At 36.1% G+C, this 22,123-nt stretch overlaps 3 protein-coding genes across 5 annotated transcripts; all 3 read left to right on the plus strand.

The window, feature by feature from the left end:
* The first annotated feature begins 5,228 nt into the window (after nt 1-5,228).
* Nucleotides 5,229-14,119, plus strand: PARP1 (poly(ADP-ribose) polymerase 2). Of its 3 annotated transcripts, none has more exons than XM_086656818.1 (20): nt 5,229-5,636; nt 6,544-6,593; nt 6,687-6,870; nt 7,613-7,799; nt 7,886-8,216; nt 8,806-9,001; nt 9,089-9,250; nt 9,703-9,763; nt 10,003-10,066; nt 10,159-10,413; nt 10,509-10,746; nt 10,856-10,971; nt 11,065-11,141; nt 11,291-11,448; nt 12,540-12,731; nt 12,820-12,928; nt 13,053-13,135; nt 13,233-13,370; nt 13,519-13,701; nt 13,861-14,119. In XM_086656818.1, the coding sequence occupies exons 1-20, from the start codon at nt 5,493-5,495 to the stop codon at nt 13,906-13,908; spliced, it is 2,976 nt and encodes a 991-aa protein (XP_086512944.1). In that variant the 5' UTR covers nt 5,229-5,492; the 3' UTR covers nt 13,909-14,119. The 3 variants fall into 3 exon arrangements, with proteins under 3 accessions (XP_086512944.1, XP_086512945.1, XP_086512946.1); XM_086656819.1 differs by having other exon boundaries at nt 5,258-5,542; XM_086656820.1 differs by having other exon boundaries at nt 5,375-6,271; nt 6,398-6,593.
* A 914-nt stretch (nt 14,120-15,033) lies between these two features.
* On the plus strand, nt 15,034-16,225 carry LOC147570246 (LOB domain-containing protein 16-like). Its single transcript, XM_086656821.1, has 2 exons — nt 15,034-15,417; nt 15,782-16,225. Exons 1-2 carry the CDS (start codon nt 15,130-15,132, stop codon nt 16,130-16,132), a joined length of 639 nt encoding a protein of 212 aa, XP_086512947.1. The 5' UTR covers nt 15,034-15,129; the 3' UTR covers nt 16,133-16,225.
* Nucleotides 16,226-17,855: 1,630 nt separating this feature from the next.
* On the plus strand, nt 17,856-21,899 carry LOC147570247 (alpha/beta-Hydrolases superfamily protein). Its single transcript, XM_086656823.1, has 8 exons — nt 17,856-18,118; nt 18,741-19,037; nt 19,434-19,633; nt 19,786-20,136; nt 20,216-20,416; nt 20,542-20,612; nt 21,146-21,285; nt 21,416-21,899. Exons 1-8 carry the CDS (start codon nt 18,079-18,081, stop codon nt 21,781-21,783), a joined length of 1,668 nt encoding a protein of 555 aa, XP_086512949.1. The 5' UTR covers nt 17,856-18,078; the 3' UTR covers nt 21,784-21,899.
* The last annotated feature ends 224 nt before the right edge of the window (nt 21,900-22,123 follow it).

The raw sequence follows: 22,123 nt of genomic DNA on the forward strand, positions 1-22,123 counted from the left end.
AAAAATCTGATGTCACTGTTTTCCCCAAATTTTATCTTTTTTCACAGAACCTTATGTCATTTCGTATGCATTCTTAAACATTATGCAAAATGTTTAGGAATGCATCTTGCCTTGGTCTATGATTCAGTCACCTTTGATATTTTTTTGCCTTTTTTTATAGGCCCTGCAGTTGTTGTCTCTTCACAAGCCCTCTTTCTAGAGCTAGCTCTTTGTACAGCCTATTGTCTTGCTGCCGCTGCTTCTCTTTTTTAAATGTTTTGCACAAAATATTTATACACAACTCAAAATATCAAAAACATATCAATTTTTACTCATTAAAACCACAAAATCCATCAACACCCCACTAAATGTTAAAACATAAACCAAATTGTCTGCCTCATTGACCAATAACATCACTGTAATAATCAAGTAAAACTCCCAAAAATCATAAACAAAGTACTAAATGTCTCAACATAACATAACCCCAATTTCTGGAACACAACCCAAATTATTAAAACAACCCATTCATTTCATCAACATTCCAGAGAGCAAAAACTGGACTACAAATGCTTCCAAATTGTCCCTTGCTACCTTGTGAACTGCTTTCAAATTACATTTGTAATTTAAATAATTTTTCTTCTTTTGCTCCCTTGACTCTGTACGTTGAGCCTCCACCATCTGCTCTTTCGATTTGGATGTCGCAGATCGATGCTTCAAACACACAGTAATAGATGCCAATGGTTTTCAGAACATTGTAATAGATGCTTCAAACACACAGTAATAGATGCTTCCAACACGACTACAAATGCTACAACATTGTAAGCTGATGCCAATGGTTTTCAGAACTTTTCACAAAACCCTAGGAATAAGAGTAGGAATAAGTGAAGCAATATTTTACAGAATGACAACACACTAGCAATTAAGCCAAAACATTATACGAAATGCGAGACCACAAACAATACTGAGAGGACAAACTCCAAAATGTCTCGAAATTATGTAAAATGCTTAAAAATGGTTTGAAATATTTAAAGAATATATTACCTTTGTCTGTGATAATGTCACATTCATCATTTTCTTGCCTTTTTTACTAGGCCCAGCGGTGGTTGGCTCTTCACTACCTTTTATATGTTTTCTGCACAAATTGAAATGTTTGTAAGATACCCCCACATGTTTGAAACAAACCAAAAATATTTCTACACAACCCAAAATGTTACATCATATCAAGTTTCATGGGTAAAAACCACTAAATGCATCAACACCCAACCAAATTTTTTATAAAAAAAATAAAATGTCTCCAATATTTACCAAGAACAGAACCCAAAATGTCTCAACATAACCCTAATTTCTTTAACAGAACCTAGAATTCTAAAACAAACCATTCATTTCAGAAACCTAATCTGCTAATCACAACCCAAACTGTAACAAGAAACTCATAATTTCATCAACAAACCGAACCTAAAAACTTGATGAAGAACCATAAACCCCAAAATTACCTTCTGTGAAGATGCATGATTCCGAAATCAAAAACAAAATCCATAAATGTTTTATCACAAACCAAAATGTTTTCAGTAATCACGAAGAACAACAACTTAAGAGCAAGTTAAACCCCAAAAATCAGAATCAAAGTACTAAAGGTGTGAAACGAAACCCTAATTTTTTTGAAAACAACCCAAAATGTCAAAACAAACTCATAATTTCACCACAAAAAATCCTAAAACTTGACCAAGATCAGAGATGGGAAGAAGATTTTGAGGAAGAACATAGTCGTATCTGTGTGTTAAAGCATTCATCAAAATGTTCGAACACTACTCTAAATGCTAAAACAATGCCAAAAATGGCGGATCATCTTGCAATGTGTACAGACAATAAGCTGATGCTAATGGTTTTCATAACTTTTCACAGAACCCTAGGAATAAGGGTAGGAACAAGTTAAGCAACATTTTACAGAATGGCAACACACTAGAAATTATGCCAAAACATTATACGAAATGCGAGACCACAAACAATAATGAAAGGACATTCTCACAGATGTGTATAGAATATCATACCTTTGTCTGTGATGAAGTCACATTCATCATTTTCTTGTCTTTTTTGCTAGGCCCAGCTGTGGTTGGCTCTTCACTAGCCCTCTTTCTAGGGCTAGCTCAAAGTACTAAATGTGTGAAACGAAATCCTAATTTTTTGAAAATAACACAAAATGTTATAACAAACCCATAATTTCATCAGCAAACCTAACCTAAAAACTTTATGAAGAACCATAAACTCCAAAATTACCTTCTGTTAAGATGCATGCTTCCGAAATTAAAAACAAAATCTATAAATGTTTTATCACAAACCAAAATGTCGACAACAATCACGAAGAACAACAACTTAATAGCAAGTTAAACCCCAAAAATCAAGATCAAAGTACTAAATGTGTGAAACGAAACCCTAATTTTTTGAAAATAACACAAAATGTTACAACAAACCCATAATTTCATCAGCAAACCTAACCTAAAAACTTGATGAAGAACCACAAACCCTAAAATTACCTTATGTGAAGATGCATGCTTCCGAAATCAAAAACAAAATCCATAAATGGTTTATCACAAACCAAAATGTCGACAACGATCACGAAGAACAACAACTTAAGAGCAAGTTAAACCCCAAAAATCAAGATCAAAGTACTAAATGTGTGAAACGAAACCCTAATTTTTTGAAAATAACCCAAAATGTTAAAACAAACTCATCATTTCACCACCAAAAACCCTAAAACTTGACCAAGAACAGAGATAGGAAGAAGATTTTGACCAAGAACAGAGTCGTACCTTTGTTAAACGCTGACGAACAGAAATTAGGGTTTGATGGTGCTCGAAGAAGAGAGAGAAGAAGCCGATTTCTTGAAAGAGAGCGAAATAGAGAGAGAGATGAGAAGATGAAGTTGCTTTTGAAGGTTTAATAGAGAGAGACAGTAGCCGGAAACGCTTCGGTTGAGAGATCTAATAGCCGGTGAGCGAGATAGAGAGAGAGATAGAGACAGAGACGCCCAAAAACGTTTGGAATGAAGAGAGATATTTAGGGTTTTAGTGTTTAATCAATTGTAGAAAGAGAGAGAGAGAGAGAGAGAGAGAGAGCGCGTTTTTAGGAAAAGTAGTCTAATCGACTCAGACTAGAGAGAGAAAGAGAGAGATGTTGTGGCATGTGGTGACTGACGCAATGACAGACAAAGGTACGTTTGGGAGGGAAATGTGTGAGGGACATAAGAGGTAAGTATTTCTTTTGGGATATAGTAAGGTAACATCACCTTTTGGGTTTTTTTTTAGATATTATTCTCTATTGGGTTGGATTTCATATTTGGGCTCCTTTTTTGGGCCTTAAATTTATCCTCTCTAAACAAAACAAGGGGTAGGATTGAATTTGGGGGGAGGTTTCTGCTGGGGTAGTTTTAAGGTTAATTTTAGTTTTGGACACCTAAATACCTAATTGACTAAAATGGTCCCATACAAATGACCAACTTCTGTTTTAGTCCCCTTTCGATCTTTTTAGGTAGTTTTAGGAAGAAAAAAAAATGATCGACACATTTCAACATGAATCCCGATCCAACCATTGGATTTATGCCACTTTCTCTCTCTTGATGAAAACATAAAGAATCCAAGCCGTTGGATAAGGATCCACGAAAAAGTCACACTGAATTTGTCGGCTATCCTATCACAATTGTTAATTTTAGAGAAAATGTAAACGAGGTCATTATAGCGAGTGAGTCATTTTTAAGTGGCCAAAATGGAAATTTGTTCTTTAACTAATAGGCACTTGCTTATATTACTTATCCACCCCCTTCATTTTAATAAATTTTCATGCCCATTTTGTTTCTTCCTTTCTCCCATTCACCAGCTCCTTAACTAGGTTATTCCATGAAATCTTTATTTTTGTTAATCTTCATTTTTGTGTGTTAGCAAATGTCAGTTAGCTACCAACTAACTTTCTTATTAGTTTAGATTTTTTTAATCTTCTTTTTCAATTTTGAAGTATATTTGTTAATCCTTTTTTTATCAATATCCTCAGCATGAATGTCTTTACATGGTTTTCAAAACTAATTTCACAAGAATTTGCATATGGTGTCTACATCACAATTGAAATAATTCTTCATAAAAAAAAAAAAGAAATAATAATTTACTTTCAATTTGGAATTATTTTTAAGAAATGTAAAAATATGATGATTCTATGGTGAGTTTGATGCCCTACCCAAACTACACACTCGTACACCATGTAGATCGACAAATATATTTAACTCAGAATAAATTTCTTTGATGTGTCGTATATACACCATTTCATACTTCGATCAATTAATGAAATAAAATATAATTTCCCATTTAGGTTGGTGTATTTTCTTGATGCATAAATGTTATGTAATGATTTTTAAATTCTTAAAAAGTATTTTCATCAAAAAAAAAAAGTCTTAAAATAGTATTATGCTACCAAAAATTAGACGCACCCTAATCCTAAACGTATACTCTTTTTGCATCAGGACGCCAACAGACCAGGCTGTGTTTTAGGCACACGAAGAAAATGCGACCAAAGTTCAACAAAAAAAAATGCGACCAAAGAAATATCTATCCCACTATGTGAAATCCAATAACTTAAATCGTTCACTATTTGGTAATTTGATTTGAACAAGGTAAGATTGCTAAGAATTGATTTCGTCCTTACACCACTTGATTCTAAAAAAAACAAGGAAGCGCTGCTCATCTATAGGATAAAATTTTCTTTTTCGCAAAAATCTTACTGTTTTGATAATGTAGATCTTGATGCATTCTTGTGACGTTCTTTAAGACTCAATCCACCGTCTCTCCGTACTTCAAAAGGGGGAACATTTTTAAAAGCGTCTGCCATTCTGGTTAAAAGCACGCTTGGACTTTTCTTGATTTGGTAATTTGATTTGACTGTTTTTGGTCCAGGCACTCCAAATAATACACACATCAAATTTCGCCCCAATTTCATCAAATTCAACTCCAATATGCTCCAGTTGAAATCAATGGGACTTGCGAGTCAACCGAATATGAGTTATATCCAATAGATAGCTCAGATACCTTTGATATTGGTAGATTAGATTTTAAACAGAAAATAAAAAATGAATGTCTCTTTTGAGAGAAGACTCTTTTGTGAATTTCTTGGGTGTTTCTATCTTAACAAAAACAGAAGGCGCCTTTAAAACTCATGGATGCACAACCAATTGAGGTAGAGAGGGACTAGAGAGGGTGGGATGCCTATTTATATTTGTAGAAATTAAAAACGTGTCAAAATCTAACTTCACGTCTAAAGGTAGTATGAGTAGTAAACTAATAGCGTACAATAGCCTACATGCAGCACCCTGATAAGGAAAAATGATTAAAATACGCCGGGAAGATTAACGGGAGAGATAATAATAACAGCGAAAGACAGAGAAAGAAGAAGATACCTTAACAAAAGTTATTAACCTTTCCAACCTAGAGTCTAGAGAGAGAAAGTGACGAGGAGTTGGTAAAGTTGAAGAAGGCATGGCGACTCCACAGAAGCCATGGAAGGCTGAATATGCGAAATCATCAAGGTCATCTTGCAAAACTTGCAAAACCCCAATTGATAAAGAGAAACTGAGATTAGGGAAAATGGTTCAAGCTACTCAATTTGATGGCTTAATGCCTGTATACTTCTCTCCTTTTTCTCTCTCTCTCTCTTAACCCTAGCCCTACTACTTCATGTTTTCATATCTTTTAGTACTATTTTGGTTTTTCTTTTGTTTTGTTTGATGAAATGTGGGTTTTTTTTTTTCATTCACTGATTGAATGCTTTTTAGTTCATAGTACTAAGCTAGTAGGGTTATGTATTCTATTATATGCTTGTTAACTAGTTTGATTGATGATGAAGAAGCTCTAATGGTTATTTTACTAGGATGAAGTTTCAAATCCATTTGGTTTTGTGTTTATTGATGAAGTGTGTTGGTTTTGGCGGGTAATGAGTATATCGATAGCAAGTTTTGCGAAAGTGAGAACATTTTGTCATCTTGGTGGTGTTGGCCATAGATTGTGATGTAGGTTCCTTTAGAATGCTATTCCGTAAGAGCGACCCGAATGCACTCTCACAAGTTAGTTGAGGTTAAATGGATTGACATTAGTACTTCTCGATTAAAAACACAAAATAACGAGAATAGCAAATGCGAAACACAACTTAGAAACAGGTACCTTCCGAATTTCCCATGAGAGCGAAAACTGTGTCCTGCTAGCTGTAGGTTCTGTGTCTGTGATAGCTTGAGGTATGAGACATTTGAGAAGATTTGGGAGTAATGCATTCGAGAAGATTTGGGAGTGATGCATTTGAGAAGAGTTGGGTGTAATGCATTTGAGAAGATTTGGGAAAAATGCATTTGAGAAGATTTGGGAGTAATGCATTTGAGAAGATTTGGGAGTAATGCATTTTAGAAGATTTGGAGAAACTAAACCTTTTATTTGTAGTTCTTTTACTATCTTAAAAATAGTATTTACTCGTTCTTCTCCTTGATCCTTCAAAAAACATCTATCAAAAGTTAAATTTGGGTTGTATTTGTTTTACCAGATGTGGAATCACGCTAGTTGCATACTCAAGAAAGCAAACCAGATCAAAGCGTATGTTTTCTTTCGATTGTAGCATATACTTCATAGCTAATTGGCCTTCCACCCTCTTTGAACTGATTTCTAATATTTTAATTTTACTTTCAGCCCTGAAGATGTTGAAGGATTAGATTTGCTTCGTTGGGAAGACCAGCAAAAGATAAGGAAGTACATAGAGGGTGTTGGACCTTCAAATACTTCCGCAGTTGAAGCAAATGAATGTGGTGTTGAAGTCTCACAAACTTCTCGTGCTACTTGTAGGCGTTGTAGCCAGAAGATTATGAAAGGAGAGGTTGGTTCAGTTTTCTAATATAAACTTTCTTTTCTTCCTTCATATGAGTTTTTTTTTTGGAAGTCTGACTACGATCAACGTATGTCGTTACATTTGGCATTGATACATCAAAGATGTGATAAGCTCGATAACCGCCCACTCAAACTCTACAGAACCGGGCCTATAGCCCAACTAAACAATGGCCTAAAGCCCAACTACATTATTTATACCCTAATAATCTCAATTCAAATAAACCAAAGATTCCACCTTCTCTGGGATTCGAACCTGGGACCTCCAGGGCTTTCTGGAGTTTATGTCAACACCTTGGAACCACTTGGGCTACCAACTGTTGACCCCTTCATATGAGTTTGTGTAATGATAATGATGCGTTTTCTGTTGGCTTGGGTGTGAAATTCACCATAGCTTAATTGTAGAAAGGAATGACAGATATTGGTTTTGGGTGTTCATTACATTGAGTCATTGACAACCAGTACTGTAAAGAGATGGGGTATTGTCGTAGTTCTTCTCTTTAATCTCTTGGACGAAAGGAAATGATATCCAAATCATGAACTTCTTCCATTAAAGTTATTTCCCCGATCAGTTATCAGTTTTATTTAATGTGATGTATGACACACTTGGATGAATCTTTTGAACTGCTCATTGTTTGTGTCCAGTTTATTTTACCCATAAAAAAATTAAACAGTGATTGAGGAATCAGAATGATGCTTTTCTTATTATATTCCTTTCACATTTTGTTCCTTAGGTTCGTGTATCAGCCAAAGCTGATGGACCAGGTGCCAGGGGTGTGCAGTGGCACCATGCTACTTGTTTCCTGGAATCATCTCCTTCTACCCAAGTGGAAAAGTTTTCGGGTTGGGATGATATTCCGGTTTCAGAACAGCAATCCATCCGTGCTCTGGCTAAAAAGGGTGCTTCCACTACCAAAAGTGGTACGAAATTTCTGTTTTGGCTATCATAGGTTATATTCTGAGGCTGATCCTTGGAGAAATCATTAAGATTTGGATGTCTTATTCAGTTCCTAAAGCGGAGGACCAGAAGGATGAAAACAATGTTGAAGAATCCTCCAAGGTTGGAACGAAACGTAAAAAGGGGGCAAGTGGTGACCAAGTATCAAAAGTTCCTAAAGCTGAAGATGTTACGTCGCTTGGGGTAAAGGCTGAACCAAATGACGTTAAATTGGGGAAGCAAGCTATTGATCTGGAGAAAAAACTGGAGCTACAATCTAAAGAATTGTGGGTCATAAAAGACGACCTTAAAAGGCATGTTAAAACATCAGAGCTTCGAGAGATGCTTGAAGCCAACGATCAAGATTTATCAGGATCTGAGTTTGATTTGCGTGAACGCTGGTATATCTCTCTAACTATTACTCTGTGCATCACTCCTGAAAATCGACGTTCTTGTTCTAATTTACACACAACCACTTCCATATTTACATTTTATAAATAAGTTTCCTTACAAGTTACTTGTATGGTATCGTCTTACTTCCAGAAGCATCTTATTTTGGTCCTACAAGAGTACAAGGTGTAAAGTTTCCTCGTTAAAACAAGTTTTATGATTTGTTATAGTCTCTCCCTGAGTTTACTTGACATTGTCTGTTCATTAGCATTCGTATTAGTTAACAATGCTTGCACATTGGTAGATTTATCTGATCGAAATTGTAGTTCTCTTTTGGAGTTTCTGGAAACAGAATAAAAATCGAGAAAGAGCTGAAGTTTGTTGTTTGTTCAAATGCTGTTAGAATTTTGATACGAAGCTACCTATTGTCATTAATCAAATTTATTATTGTTATTATATACTTCTGGTTTTGTGGAAAGATTATAAAAATCTTTGTTTTGGAAATTGTCAAAAAATAACTGTTACGTCCCTTTATGAAGTTCCTTTGAAATCATATTTGAGTCTGACGTTCTCTGTTAATCCTCGTGTTTCTTGTGTAAGTGCTGATGGAATGCTATTTGGAGCACTGGGTAAATGCCCTATTTGCACTGGTTCTTTGCATTATTCTGGAGGGGAATATCGTTGCCATGGGTATTTGTCAGCATGGAGCAAGTGCTCTTACTCAACTACTGAACCTGAGCGTCTCAAGGGAAAGTGGAAAATTCCAGAAGAAACAAGTAACGAATATCTATGCAAGGTATGCAAACACCAGCATAAAATGTTCATATATCTAATTTAAATAGTGACAGATTTAAATGATATCAGAATGCATGTTTTGCAACAGTGGTTCAAATCTCAAAAGGTGAAGAAACCTGTTCGTCTTCTACCTCCACCATCTTCTAACAAACCTTCAGGACATCAAGGTTCTACTGCAATATCTCCATCCAAAGCTGAAACGTTGGAAGGTTTTAAAGTCTCATTTCTTGGAGTTCCCAAGGATTCCGTGGTATGGGGTTGTGGAAAAGTTTTAAACTTTTCATCATTTTCTTCGCAGACTTATATATTTGTTAGTAAGCTATATAACATGACGTTGTAACTTGTTTGGACCCTATGTTACCGATATCCATACGAGGTGTCGAATGAAACGAGTTTGGAAAGGTCAGCACGGTGATCTAGATTGAATTTTATGATCCTAACCCAATTGTATGCACGTTCATGCAGATGTACGTACATAATCTCACATAACCTACTGAACTGAGGAGAATTCGACTAGAGTCTCCAAGTCTAGAGTATCAATTATCAAATAAGGCAGAAATACTAACAAAGGAGTATAAAATGTTGCATAGCTAATAAGTAATACTAGAAGTGGAAAATACATTTTGATAGTATCTTTCATAATCTTGATGCACTTTACTTGGAGTTATTATCAAAAGATCACTAAACAAGAACATTGTGCAGGAGGAATGGAAGAGCAAAATTGAGGGTACTGGTGGACTGATTCATGCAAAGATAAAGAAAGGTAAATATCACTTCAACTGTATAAAATTGTCCTCTTCCAATGTCCTGAAAGGCTGAAACTACATGTGGGATGTTCTTTTTTTGGAAACAATAAGATTCCAACCCTAGTCTCCCCAGTGGAAAGAAATACATGTTATCCTTGACCAAAGTGAGCTTTACAATAGTTGCTGCTCCAATTACACAAAAAGAAGCATAAAAGGTTATGAATGTTCTATGTTAATTTGTCTTGTCTCGTGGCAGATACTAACTGCTTGGTTGTGAATGGGGAGCCGGACGATCACAATCCTGAGATAAGAAAAGCGAAGTAAAGTTTAAGTTTAACAAGTCAATATGCTTTTTTCCTATTAGTGAACTGAAGGTTTCTGACAACTAAGACCCTTTATAATATCTTCGCAGGAGATTTAAAGTACCTATTGTGAGGGAGAGTTATCTGGTTGACTGTATTAATATGAAGAAGAGACTTCCAGTTGGTCATTATAAAATTGAAGCTATTGGTGAGGGTTCAAAAAGTATGGTCACTGTAAAAGTCAAGGGGAGAAGTGCTGTCCATGAATCTTCTGGTTTGCAAGATTCGGGTCACATTCTTGAGGATGGGAGTAGCATTTATAATACAACCTTAAATATGTCTGATCTATCCACTGGCATTAACAGGTGGATTAGCTTCAAAGTCCTATATTAGTTGGTTGAACTTTGCATCCTTGGTTTCATATATCACTTCTAACCACGTCATATTCTGTTATATGAAGTTACTATATTCTTCAAGTCATCCAAGACGATGAAGGAGCCGACTGTCATGTATTCCGTAAGTGGGGCCGTGTTGGAAATGATAAGATTGGTGGAAAGAAAGTGGAAGAGATGTCAAAATCTGATGCGGTACATGAGTTCAAGCGTTTGTTCCTCGAGAAAACAGGAAATTCATGGGAATCATGGGAAAAGAAGGATAATTTTCAGAAGCAACCTGGAAGATTTTTCCCACTCGACATTGTATAAGCTTTTTTCTTGTCTTGTCTTGTCTTTTCTTTTGTGATTATTTGAGAAATATGCAATATCTCTCTGTTCTTGAAAACTTAGTATTGGACATTTGGACTTGTAGGATTATGGAGTTAATAAACAATTGTCGAAAAAGAAAAATCTTGATGATACAAAGAGCCTTCTTGCTCCGCCAGTCATTGAATTGATGAAGATGCTCTTTAACATAGACACATACAGGTATGCAATATTCTTGTTCCATGTTATGTATTTCTTCCAATTTATTGTTAATTTGTTATACGGAATGCATAAAAGATAGTTTTATCTAAACAGAAAAGCCATGATGGAATTCGAGATAAATATGTCAGAAATGCCTCTTGGGAAGCTGAGCAAAAGTAACATCCAGAAGGGTATGTCTCTTTTAGATTTCCTTCATATGATTTTATTGAAATCCAAGTATCCTATTTGTTTATGGAGAATGTGTTTATTTTGATGCAATTATTCAAACTAATATGTGTATTGCTAAAAGTCTACTATCGTTTTTCCTTTTTGTTCCCAGGCTTTGAGGCGTTAACAGAGATACAAAATCTATTAACCAGCAATAATGACACTGCCATTAAAGAGAGCTTGCTTATAGATGCAAGCAATCGCTTTTTTACTGTAATTCCTTCAGTTCATCCATATGTGATAAGAGGCGAAGAAGATTTTAAGTCAAAGGTATGTTCTTTGTCATTCATTCACAATGTCTCCAACCTGCAATACTAATTTATACTTCTATAGTTTTATGTGTTGTGAATGTGATTTGCGATAATTAATATGCTGGTAGTACTTCTTCTTCGAAATGCTTATAGTTTTGAGATCTGTATTGAAACTTATCCATTTTTGCCCGTGACAAAAGTTCCGTCAGATAAAGAAATATCCTTAGATAAATCATTGGTAACCTTGAGGTCTTACCTGTGTTCGTCATTCTTCACATTCTTTTCCCCTTGATGATAGAGATGAAGGGCAACAACTGTTTAAGGCATATGGGAGACGTCAAAAGAAGGATTGCAAAGCCCAAATTCTTATTTGTCGTGTCTTACATGAATGGCCCACTTAGGACCTTAAATAATGTGGGCCTGATCCACATGTCTTTGTGGAAATTCCACTAGTTTCTAAGTATTAATTAGGACGGTTAAGTACCTTTAATGTCTTTTTGTGTCTCTTTCATGTCTTAAATGTCCTTTATAATGTCTTTTAGTGTCCTAGGAGTTTAGAAGTTCAAAAGTCTAGAAGTAAAGATGTCAAGGGTGGGTTTTATGCCTATATAAGGCCTGTATTACTGCTGTTTGAGAAAAGGCAGAGTTTTCCAGCAGCTATTCAAGCTATATGTATTTGTGTGATGCAAATACCCCAAAGGTGTGATGCCTAAGGGCTCTAGGAGTGATTCCTAGCTTGTACTAGTGTGATGCTAGTGCTTGTCTATAATATAATCAAGTTTTTCTTCTTCAATTCCATTTTCCCATTTCTGTCCTACATCACTTTATAGCACAAGTTTAAAATGATTTTTTGAACCGATTTAGAGTAGTTTTAAACTTTTACTGCCATAATCTCCTGTAAGTCAGGCTTGGTCTCCTCTTCTACACTTGCCCCAGTTCCTGCATTTTGAACATGTGAATCTTCTTACCTTAGCCTCCTTCACTAAACTTCTCCAGTGTTCGTTCTTTTTAATAATAATTATCACTAATCAAGATACTAGTACGCATTAATGAATATGACAATTACAAACTTCGCTTCAAAATCAATTTGATCAATATGCTCCATTTTAGGTGAAAATGTTAGAAGCTCTTCAGGACATTGAAATAGCTTCCAGACTAGTTGGTTTTGATGGTGATGACGACGAGTCCTTTGATGAGAAGTATAACAAACTCCACTGTGACATTCTACCACTACCTCATGACAGTGAGGATTATAAATTGGTCGAAAAGTATCTCCAAGTGACTCATGCTCCTACACACTCGGTGGGTTAATATATCCTATACTGGTTCGATTAGATACAATTTAGTTTCCAACCTAAGTTTTCCTAATGAGTTTGTGGTGGATTCCCAGGATTGGAGTCTTGAGCTTGAAGATGTTTTTACACTTGACCGAGCTGGGGAAGTTGACAAGTTTGGTCCTTATAGAGAGAAGCTTAAGAACAAGATGCTCCTCTGGCACGGTAAGTGAATATGTTTGATTAAATTGCAGCATAGGAGGTTATCATGAACAGCAAAGTCTGTTATATTCTTTGGATTACACAAGAATAAAAAATAATAGGGACAACTTAACTTTGTGATCGACAGGTTCGCGTTTGACTAACTTTGTGGGTATCCTCAGTCAAGGACTGAGAATAGCACCCCCAGAAGCTCCAGCAACTGGTTATATGGTATATATCTCTCTTCGCAAGTTGCGATATATATGTGTGTGTGTGTGTATGTGTTCACCAACAATTCACATGAGCTTTTCTTTGTTTTGGTTAATAGTTTGGGAAAGGGATTTACTTTGCCGATCTGGTGAGTAAGAGTGCCCAGTATTGCTTTACGGATAAAAAGAATCCAGTTGGTCTAATGCTTCTGAGTGAAGTAGCCTTGGGAGAGATTCATGAACTCAAGAAAGCCTCGGTAAGTCTACAACCCATGAACCTTCTCATACATATGATATAATTGTTTGCCGACAAATACGTAAAGTATACTTACAACAGTTATACTTCAGTACTCGGTGCAAAGAGTTTATGTGAAAGTTTAATCAACATATTATGATGCATTTCAGTATATGGATAAACCTCCGGAAGGGAAGCACTCAACTAAAGGACTAGGAAAGAAAATACCACAGGAATCAGAGTACGTAAAGTGGAAGGACGAAGTCGTTGTCCCTTGTGGGAAACCAGTACCATCGAAAGTTAGGGCATCCGAGTTGATGTACAACGAGTACATTGTGTATAATACTGCTCAGGTTAGTCCACTAATAGCCGATTTTTCCCCTAATGTTCTAAAACCCAAAATCGCTTCCAAAAGATAGATCAAGATTGTAAAATCTAATCGATATTTGTTTGATCAAATTTTGATTTTATGAGTTTGCTAATATTACTACATGTTTGTATGGTATGGGCAGGTTAAGATGCAGTTCTTACTTAAGGTGAGGTTTCACCACAAGAGGTAAAGCAAGTGAGGAAGGTAACACTAAATGATTTTCTCTCTCTAGGGTTTCTTTTTGGGACGATAGTAGTAGTGTTTTGGGTGCTAAATTTTGGTAAGATCTCATTTTTGGAACTCATTTGGAGATCTATCAAAATTACGTTTTGTATAAAGGTGTCTCTGTCTATAAATACTGAGCCAGTCTATCCAAATTCACTTATTATTCTAATTTTCTTTCGGATGTTCATCTGGTCTATGAATCAATTTCACTTACTTTATTTGAGATTTCATAGAGTTAATTAGAGGTTAAAGGAGGTTCGATTAAAGCTCCATTTGACAAATGAATATAAATGATATGGAAAATAAACTTAGTAAGTTAAATCAGAGATCCAATTTCGTGTTGGTTCTGGTTAAGAAGACCTTCCAATGTTTTTTTAGACTTCGGCGCACTGTGGAAATGTTCCTCAATGCTAAACTAGAATGATGAGTATTAACTTCAAAATATCATATAGGCTATTATTTATACTCCGGAGTTTCAGCATAGACCAACTGACTTAGCAGGTTTTGACGTCCAGATTGGTAGATGTAGTCAATTTGACGCAATAAGATAGCAAGCGTAAGCGTAATTACCATGACCAATGTCCATATAAACGTTTTGAGTTATAGAAAGTTATGAATTAACATGTTTCCAAGGGTTGATTGAACTATAAACTATTTATTCCATCCTTGATAGGAAATAAAGTGTGGTCTTTCCTTCCCAAGTAGTTAAAGTTCATTTTACGTCATCAAAGACTTATGAAGCAAAAAAAAAAAAAAATGTAAAATACTATTAAAGACGACAAATAAATAAATGAAAACAAAACAAAAAGCAGTAGCTCCTAAGTCCTTTGTTCGGCGGAATATTAATTTTATAAATAGCTCCATCAAATTCAAAACACTTCACAAAGTTTCTTTAAAGAAGAAAAATCTTATTAAACTAAAATCCCATGAACTATAATAAATAAAATTATTAGCTTTCAATAATACATAATTAAATTAATATAACCCTAATCTTCAAGTACTCAAAGATTAATAATCAAAATGTTCCCTTCTGACCCAACATTTAAACCTTCCATGTCTTCCATTAAGTACCCTCATAAGACCCCTTAAATTTCAAGACCCACATCTGTTTTTCTCTGCCATTTCCCTTCTGTGTCAGATAAACTTCACTTTCTCTCTTTCTCTTTCTCTACTTTCTCTTTCTAGAATGGCTAATAATACAGGAACAGGTTCTCCTTGTGGTGCATGTAAATTCTTGAGAAGGAAGTGTGTACAAGATTGTATATTTGCACCTTACTTTTCTTCTGAACAAGGTCCAACCCAGTTTGCTGATATACATAAAGTTTTTGGTGCTAGTAATGTTTCAAAATTATTATTTCATGTTCCTCTTCCTCATCGATTTGAAGCTGTTTCCTCAATTACTTATGAAGCCCAAGCTAGGGTTAGAGATCCTGTTTATGGTTGTGTTGCTCATATCTTTCAACTCCAACACCAAGTAATTATTTCTCTCTCTTTATATATGTAGAGGAGTAACGCTAGAGAACAAGAAAAACTAGGCAGACGCTGAGCGGAAATCCTCTGTTGTCGTGATTAGTTCTTTAGTGGATTAGAATCATCGAAAAACACGAATCACTATAATTCACATAGGATTTCTGGTTAGGGAGTATGTCTGGTTTTTCTTGTTCCGTAGCATTTACTCTTTCATTTCTAAAACCCTAGCTCTGATACCTTAGAACCTATAGGGCATCAATTGAGGACATATTTGGGATGAAAGGGTTGCCCCATACTTAAATGTACTTTACATATTCTAAGATAGTATGGGATAATGTTGATAAATTTCAGTTCTTGGTTATGAGCAGGTAGCCTATTTGCAAGCTCAAGTGATGAAAATGAAGGCTCAGTTAATGTTGAATAACAATTTCGAAGGTGATTCACTGTCCTTAGAGAACCATAAGGTTGGGTTTAGTGTTGGTTTAGGATTTCATCAGAATAGGACATATCCAACATATATGAATAGTTCATCAATTTCACCTCAAAGTTCGCTTCATTCTGTTGATAATAGTAATGATGATCATATAGGAAAACAAGAAATACAAAGAAGATATCCTGATTGGCATCTTTCATTCCAATCTTGTAAGAAAAGATTGATTTCTAATAATAATGACTTGAGTGATCTTCAAGCTTTAGCTCTTAGGATGATGAAGAACTAAAGGCCATAAGCTCTCTCTCTCACATAATGATGATCCATAAGATTGAAATGTAAATACAAAGATTTGGAATAATACTTGAGAATCTTATCTAGTTAGGTGTTTTTTTATGAAGAGATCTAGTTAGGTGTTTGTTGTTCTTTACTTGAAAGATGGAGTCAATGCTAAACTTAGTATTCATCTCGATTAATTACAATCTCAATTTCACAATCTTTTCACTTGTCTCCGATTTTGTGGTAATCGGTAAGTAATTGATCGTTGGAGTTATGCTTAATTTGGATCGCTTGTCTCGGGGCAGCAAATCAATTATAACAAGTCGTCGATTATGTTCAGTCGAAATTGCTCAGAGGAAAGAAAAAGAAGCATTGCAAACGATGGGGGTGAAGGAGATGAAAACAGATGATAAATATCTGGGGTACCTTTTGAAGCCTAAACACAAATGCAATTCGTTAGAGTTAAACACGACTAGTGACGAAATTGACAGTAAGACAACTATTTTATAGGAAGATAAAAATAAAATAAGACGACTAGTAACGAAATTGACAGTAAGACAACCATTTTATAGGAAGATTAAAAAAAATAAGACGACTAACATTTTCTTAATTTGGATCACTTAAAAAATGAACCAAATAGAGAGCCGACTAAAAGTAGGGTCCAAGAGAGTGAATTTGTCACATGTCTGGGGCTAACCAGGAATTAAACCATATTTTTGGTCCAAACCCCTTGCCTTCTTCCCAAAGGTGGGGTGATTTCGTCCATAGAGTTTTAGTTGGGGTTATAAAGACTTTTGGTCCATCTACTTTGTCCGAATGGACTAAAGGGTAATTTAATTTCAAATATGTTGAGTAGATGGAACTTTTTTTGGTTTTTTTTTTGTTGAAACTGTAGATGGAACTTTCACCACCTTATCGATTAAACAACCAAACCCGGAAATTGCATCAAGAGAAGTTCCTATCGAAGTTCAATATGACTCTTTTGGTACCTATCATGAGATTTATGGACACTATCTAATACTAAGAAGTGTCAAAAAAGAAATGCTTTGTATATACATTCGAACCACTGTTCCAAGTCAAGTGTGATCAATACCACGTTGGTCATAAAAATTTTGTAGGAATCAAGTTGAACACAACTCTATGTACGGTCTTGTCAAATCAAAGTGACAAAAATTCCCTTTGGATATCAATTTGTGACCAATTCACCATTTTGACTCCTATAAATGTCTAGCAGTTCGTGTTGGCTCCTAATGACAAAAATTTCAAATCTTTCTGGAAATATTCTTAGGGTCTCAAAAAGAATTAATTTCCCAAAACTTCAAAACAAATGAAATACTCCTCATCTCTTCCTCTCTCTGCCATTCATTATCTCCCTTTTCCTCTTATCCTCTCTCTTCGCTACTGCACCATCTTATCCGGTGAAGGTCGTCGGTCGATCACTTTCGACCGTGACGTTTAAACTAAAAAAAAAATTTATCTTTTTTTCTCTCTTTTCTCATTTATCTCTCTCTCTCTCTTATTTTTCTTCTCTCTACTCCGACACCAGGGGAGGGGATGAGCATCTTTGTCAGGGATGTGAAAAGCCAGATGTTCAAGGTCTGGGAAACTAGACCTTGAAGAGTCGTTTGGATCTGGACATAGATGGGGGCCAAAATGGTAAGATGGTCACAAATTGGTGGTAAAAATGGAACCACCTCTTTTGAAAACCCAAATATATTTTTTTCAAAACCCTTGTCAACAAATGATTCCAAACATGTCCTTGATACTTCCGTCCAGTTCGCCGTTAAACCAACAACGTCTTTACCAGTTAGTATCTCTCTCTACGCGGGTGTGGCGCCACCTGACGCCTCCTCCTCCTCCTCATTTTCAGTTGTATAAAACAACCACCGACAGTAATGGCGAACCGCTTTCACTGACAACCAAAACCGACGAATTTCTTCATCCACCACTCAAGAAATGGCGAAACGGACTGTCAAACGCTTCTTCCACCACCTCGGTTTGTTTAACCTAAATTTCTAGGGTTTCAGTAGATCATAATCATTCACTCAATATTCATTTTGTTGAAGCATTTCTGAACTATGCATAGTGGGTTTTTGTTTCCTAAATTGCCAGTGGGGTTCGGACTTTTAATAGCTCATAATCATTGAAGGACTATTATTGGTTTCTATCATGTCTTAGCTCTGGTGATTCTAGGGTTTTGGGAGTGGTCTCTTTTCTTGTTGTTTTGGTTAATTAGCTCGTTATTAGAAATTTTCCGACATTCTGAAAGTTTGCTCAAATTTCTGAATAATCTGGGTTAATTATTTCATGATCAGTAATCAACTTCTTTATTTTCATCTCTCTGGATTTTGGTATTTGAGGTTTGGGTACTGGGTAGTAAAGTTTTGGACTTTTTAGCAGAATTGAGATGAGCTTCTTTTAACTTTTGAAATCAACTTGTTGGCATAATTTGTTGATATTAGTACTCAGATTTTGTCCATCCCCTAGTTACTATCACAATTTGTTTTAGTATAAGCAGTAAAGTAGTGATTTTGAATCCTTTAGGCTGTTTGTAGTGAGTAAATTCGTATATGTCGTCTGTCCATATTTAATGGTTGATCGTTGGATCTAATTTGCAGAGTCAAGCATAAACCTACAAAGGAAACAAGATCCTTATCGGCAATTTGTATATAGTCTTCTTACTCGGTGCAGATCACAGTGGTCGAAAGCAGATAAGCCAGATCCCAATGGTTTGAAGCAGAAGAATGAATCGTCTCAGAAAGGACAAATAAGTTATAGTTATCGTTCTGACCTTAGCAAATACCGCTCCGATGACGAGGATGATTTGCATGATCACAAGTGGAAGGTGGAACTCGCTTGGCTCACCAAAGCACTTGAACCAGCATTGCAGTTATGTAGATGGGCTCTGCCAACAGGTCGGTTTGCTCCTCTTGTGTTCGGATCCTTTTCTTTCAATGAGTGATGAATTGAAAGCTTTAGAAACTTATTGATGAGGACATCTTCTAGGGTCCCCCACGGCCATTTACATTGTCCTACATCACTTATCTAAAAGAAGAACCCAAATAGGAAAAAAGAAATCATCAATTAAGATATTAGGAATTTCCACGGTTTCTACATAATAGTTGCCAACTCTGTTATCTCGTGTAGTAGAATATTAAGAGAAGCTAGCTAGTCCGCGAATTGGTTCGTCGATTCATCTGACGTAACATCTTATTTGGATTATTAGGCTTGTGAAAGATTAATAAAGTAGTATCATGTACAGTTTCTCAGCTACTTGTACAGAGCCTGATTAGATAATTTTGATTTTTAAGGGAATGATAATGGGCAAAAATCCCATTCTAACAGCCGATCTTTTGCGGAGATTCTTGCAAACATTCAAAAGAGTAAAACCGGGATCCAAGACTGGAGTTTAAGTGATCTTACAGTAGGCTTGTCCCTCATATATCTTCGTCAAGCATCTGCTGGTCAGAAGGAGGATGTCAAGGGCATTCAAATCTTATCCAATTCACTAGTAATTTCTTGAATCCCATATTACCAAGATGAGAACCATTCATTACTTGTAAAATGAACTTCTATAGTGATGTTTCCTAGGAATTGTTTATATATTTCCTATAAACTAGTTACATCCAAAGCTCCTACTAACAGATGGTCTTGTCGAATTAGGTTCAAGATCTCATGTATCACTCTGAATTGGCAAGAGGAGCTTATAGAGACAGCCCCGCAGGTCTTGCAAGGAATAGCATGCTTCGAGAGCAGAACGTCCTAAAATTTGTGAAGACTTCAAGTGTTATGAGGCCTGGATATTATATAGGCACTGATATTCGTAATAAGCTTGTTATTCTTGGAATCCGTGGGACCCACACTGTATATGACCTCATCACTGATATTGTTTCTTCTAGTGAAAAGGAAGTCACATTTGAAGGTTACTCGAGCCACTTTGGTACAGCTGAAGCTGCTCGATGGTTTCTTCATCATGAGATTGGAACCCTAAGGAAGTGTTTGGAAAAGCATGAGGTCAGTAGAGATATATATTTTACTTTCTTTTTCTCTGTGGGTATTTCAATGTGCTGCTTTGAGCCTAATTGATTAACAGGGATTTAGGTTAAGGCTAGTAGGGCACTCTCTTGGAGGTGCTGCCGCTTCATTGCTTGCAATAATGCTTAGAAAGAAGTCAAAAGAGGAACTAGGATTTAATCCTGAAATTGTTACTGCTGTTGGGGTTGGAACTCCTCCTTGTCTTTCGAAAGAACTTGCCGAAAGCTGCTCCAGCTATGTTTCCACTCTTGTGTTGCAGGTCTGTTGATATTGTCATGAGTCAAGTATATATTGTCGGGAATATGCTGAGAGCCCTCACTATTTCTATATTTTCTTGTAGCATCTTTGTCTTATGCTTTATTTATCATTATTTTCTTTTTGCAGGACGATATAATTCCGAGGTTGAGTGTTGCTTCACTACAAAGGTTAAGGAATGAAATTCTTCAAACTGATTGGTAAGTAAAAGATTAGCTTGCCTAGCTAGCTACATTTGTAGAGTTTTCAATAACAATAGAGGTTGTGGATGACTGAAGTTTGCATGTTGGCCTTAGGTTTAGATTGTTTGACAAAAAGTGAAATTTTAACTGCATTATATGAACATGAAGGCAACATGCAGGCTAGCAATTGGATCAGAGGTGTCTAAATTTACTAAATGTGGGTTCTTGGTAGCATAGACTGGAGTTTGAACCCCTTATATTAGTTCATGAGTCTGTGTTTCTAGGTTTATGAATTTCAGAGGAGAAACAAGCGGGTTACGGAATGAAAAGTTTCAGATTTTGGAACTGAACAAAAAGGAAAACCAAACATAATTTTGTTTTTGAGTTATATTTTGATAAGAAGGCTTACCCTTATTAATATGAGCCTAATATGGAGAGTTCCTAAATGTAATGGCAAAAGGAAAAGAGGACATTCGCTGTTCACTCATGCATGTGATAATGTTTTTTCAGCGGAAAATCTTCTTACAATTCTAGATCAAATTTCCTTTCAGGATGACAGTTTTAGAGAAGGAAGACTGGAAGAGTGTTGCAGACGTGGTTACAAATGCAAAACAGGTTGTTTCTTCAGTACAAGATGTAGCTCGAAAATTAGCTGATTATGCCAGTTTTGGAAGCAAGGGAGATTCGAAAGGTAACTCTTCCTTTTCAGTTACCAAATATATTTGTTATGAACAACTTTAACCATATATATACAAATACCTATATATATATATATATATAATGGGCTAGATCCTGAATTTTGCTGATCTTGTTTCTAACAGCTGGTGGATCTATCAGAAAGGAATTACCAGATCGGACAAATGTTTCTTCAGTGGGGAATGATACTGCTGTTGTAAGACGATCAGATCCAGTTAAACCGCCCGAGGAACTCTTCATTCCTGGGACACTCTACTTTCTGAAGAGGAAGATTGATACCAGTGAACATAGTAGCAGAATCAGTAATGGTAGTAGGAAAGGGATAGAATCTTACACACTTTGGAAGAGAGATCCTGGTGAACATTTCCAAAATATTGCGCTATCCACTAACCTAATTTCAGATCACAAGTGTGAAAATCATTTCTATGCCCTCCGAGACGTCCTAAAAAGCTTGCCTCGCCCTTCTGATAGCGAAGAAGGTATTTACAAATAATGCAGCTGGTGTACTTATTCTTTAGTATGTAAAAACAATAAACAATTTGTCTGGAATCTTCACTTTCTGGGTTTTGTTAGAAGTCAATGGTAAATCGCCTTGCAGATTGATCTCAATGAATGTCTATCTTCTATGGAACAACGCCCTACGGCCCTAGCAGAGAACATTGCTGGTGGAGGTATAAATTTGGTATGGCTACCGGAGCCGGGCCTATAGCCAGAGCAGCGAGGCTCGCAGCCTGGAAGAGTTCCAGGCTGCATAGCTATCCCACCCTTTTGGTCTGGTTAGGTTGGCTAGGTTAGACTGGCTTGTGTGGCCCGTCGCATGGACCAGGATGCCC

Source organism: Eschscholzia californica, unplaced genomic scaffold, assembly GCF_041429995.1.
Source record: "Eschscholzia californica isolate CP2 unplaced genomic scaffold, dmEscCali1.0.p SCAF_1, whole genome shotgun sequence".
Lineage (NCBI taxonomy): Eukaryota > Viridiplantae > Streptophyta > Magnoliopsida > Ranunculales > Papaveraceae > Eschscholzia > Eschscholzia californica.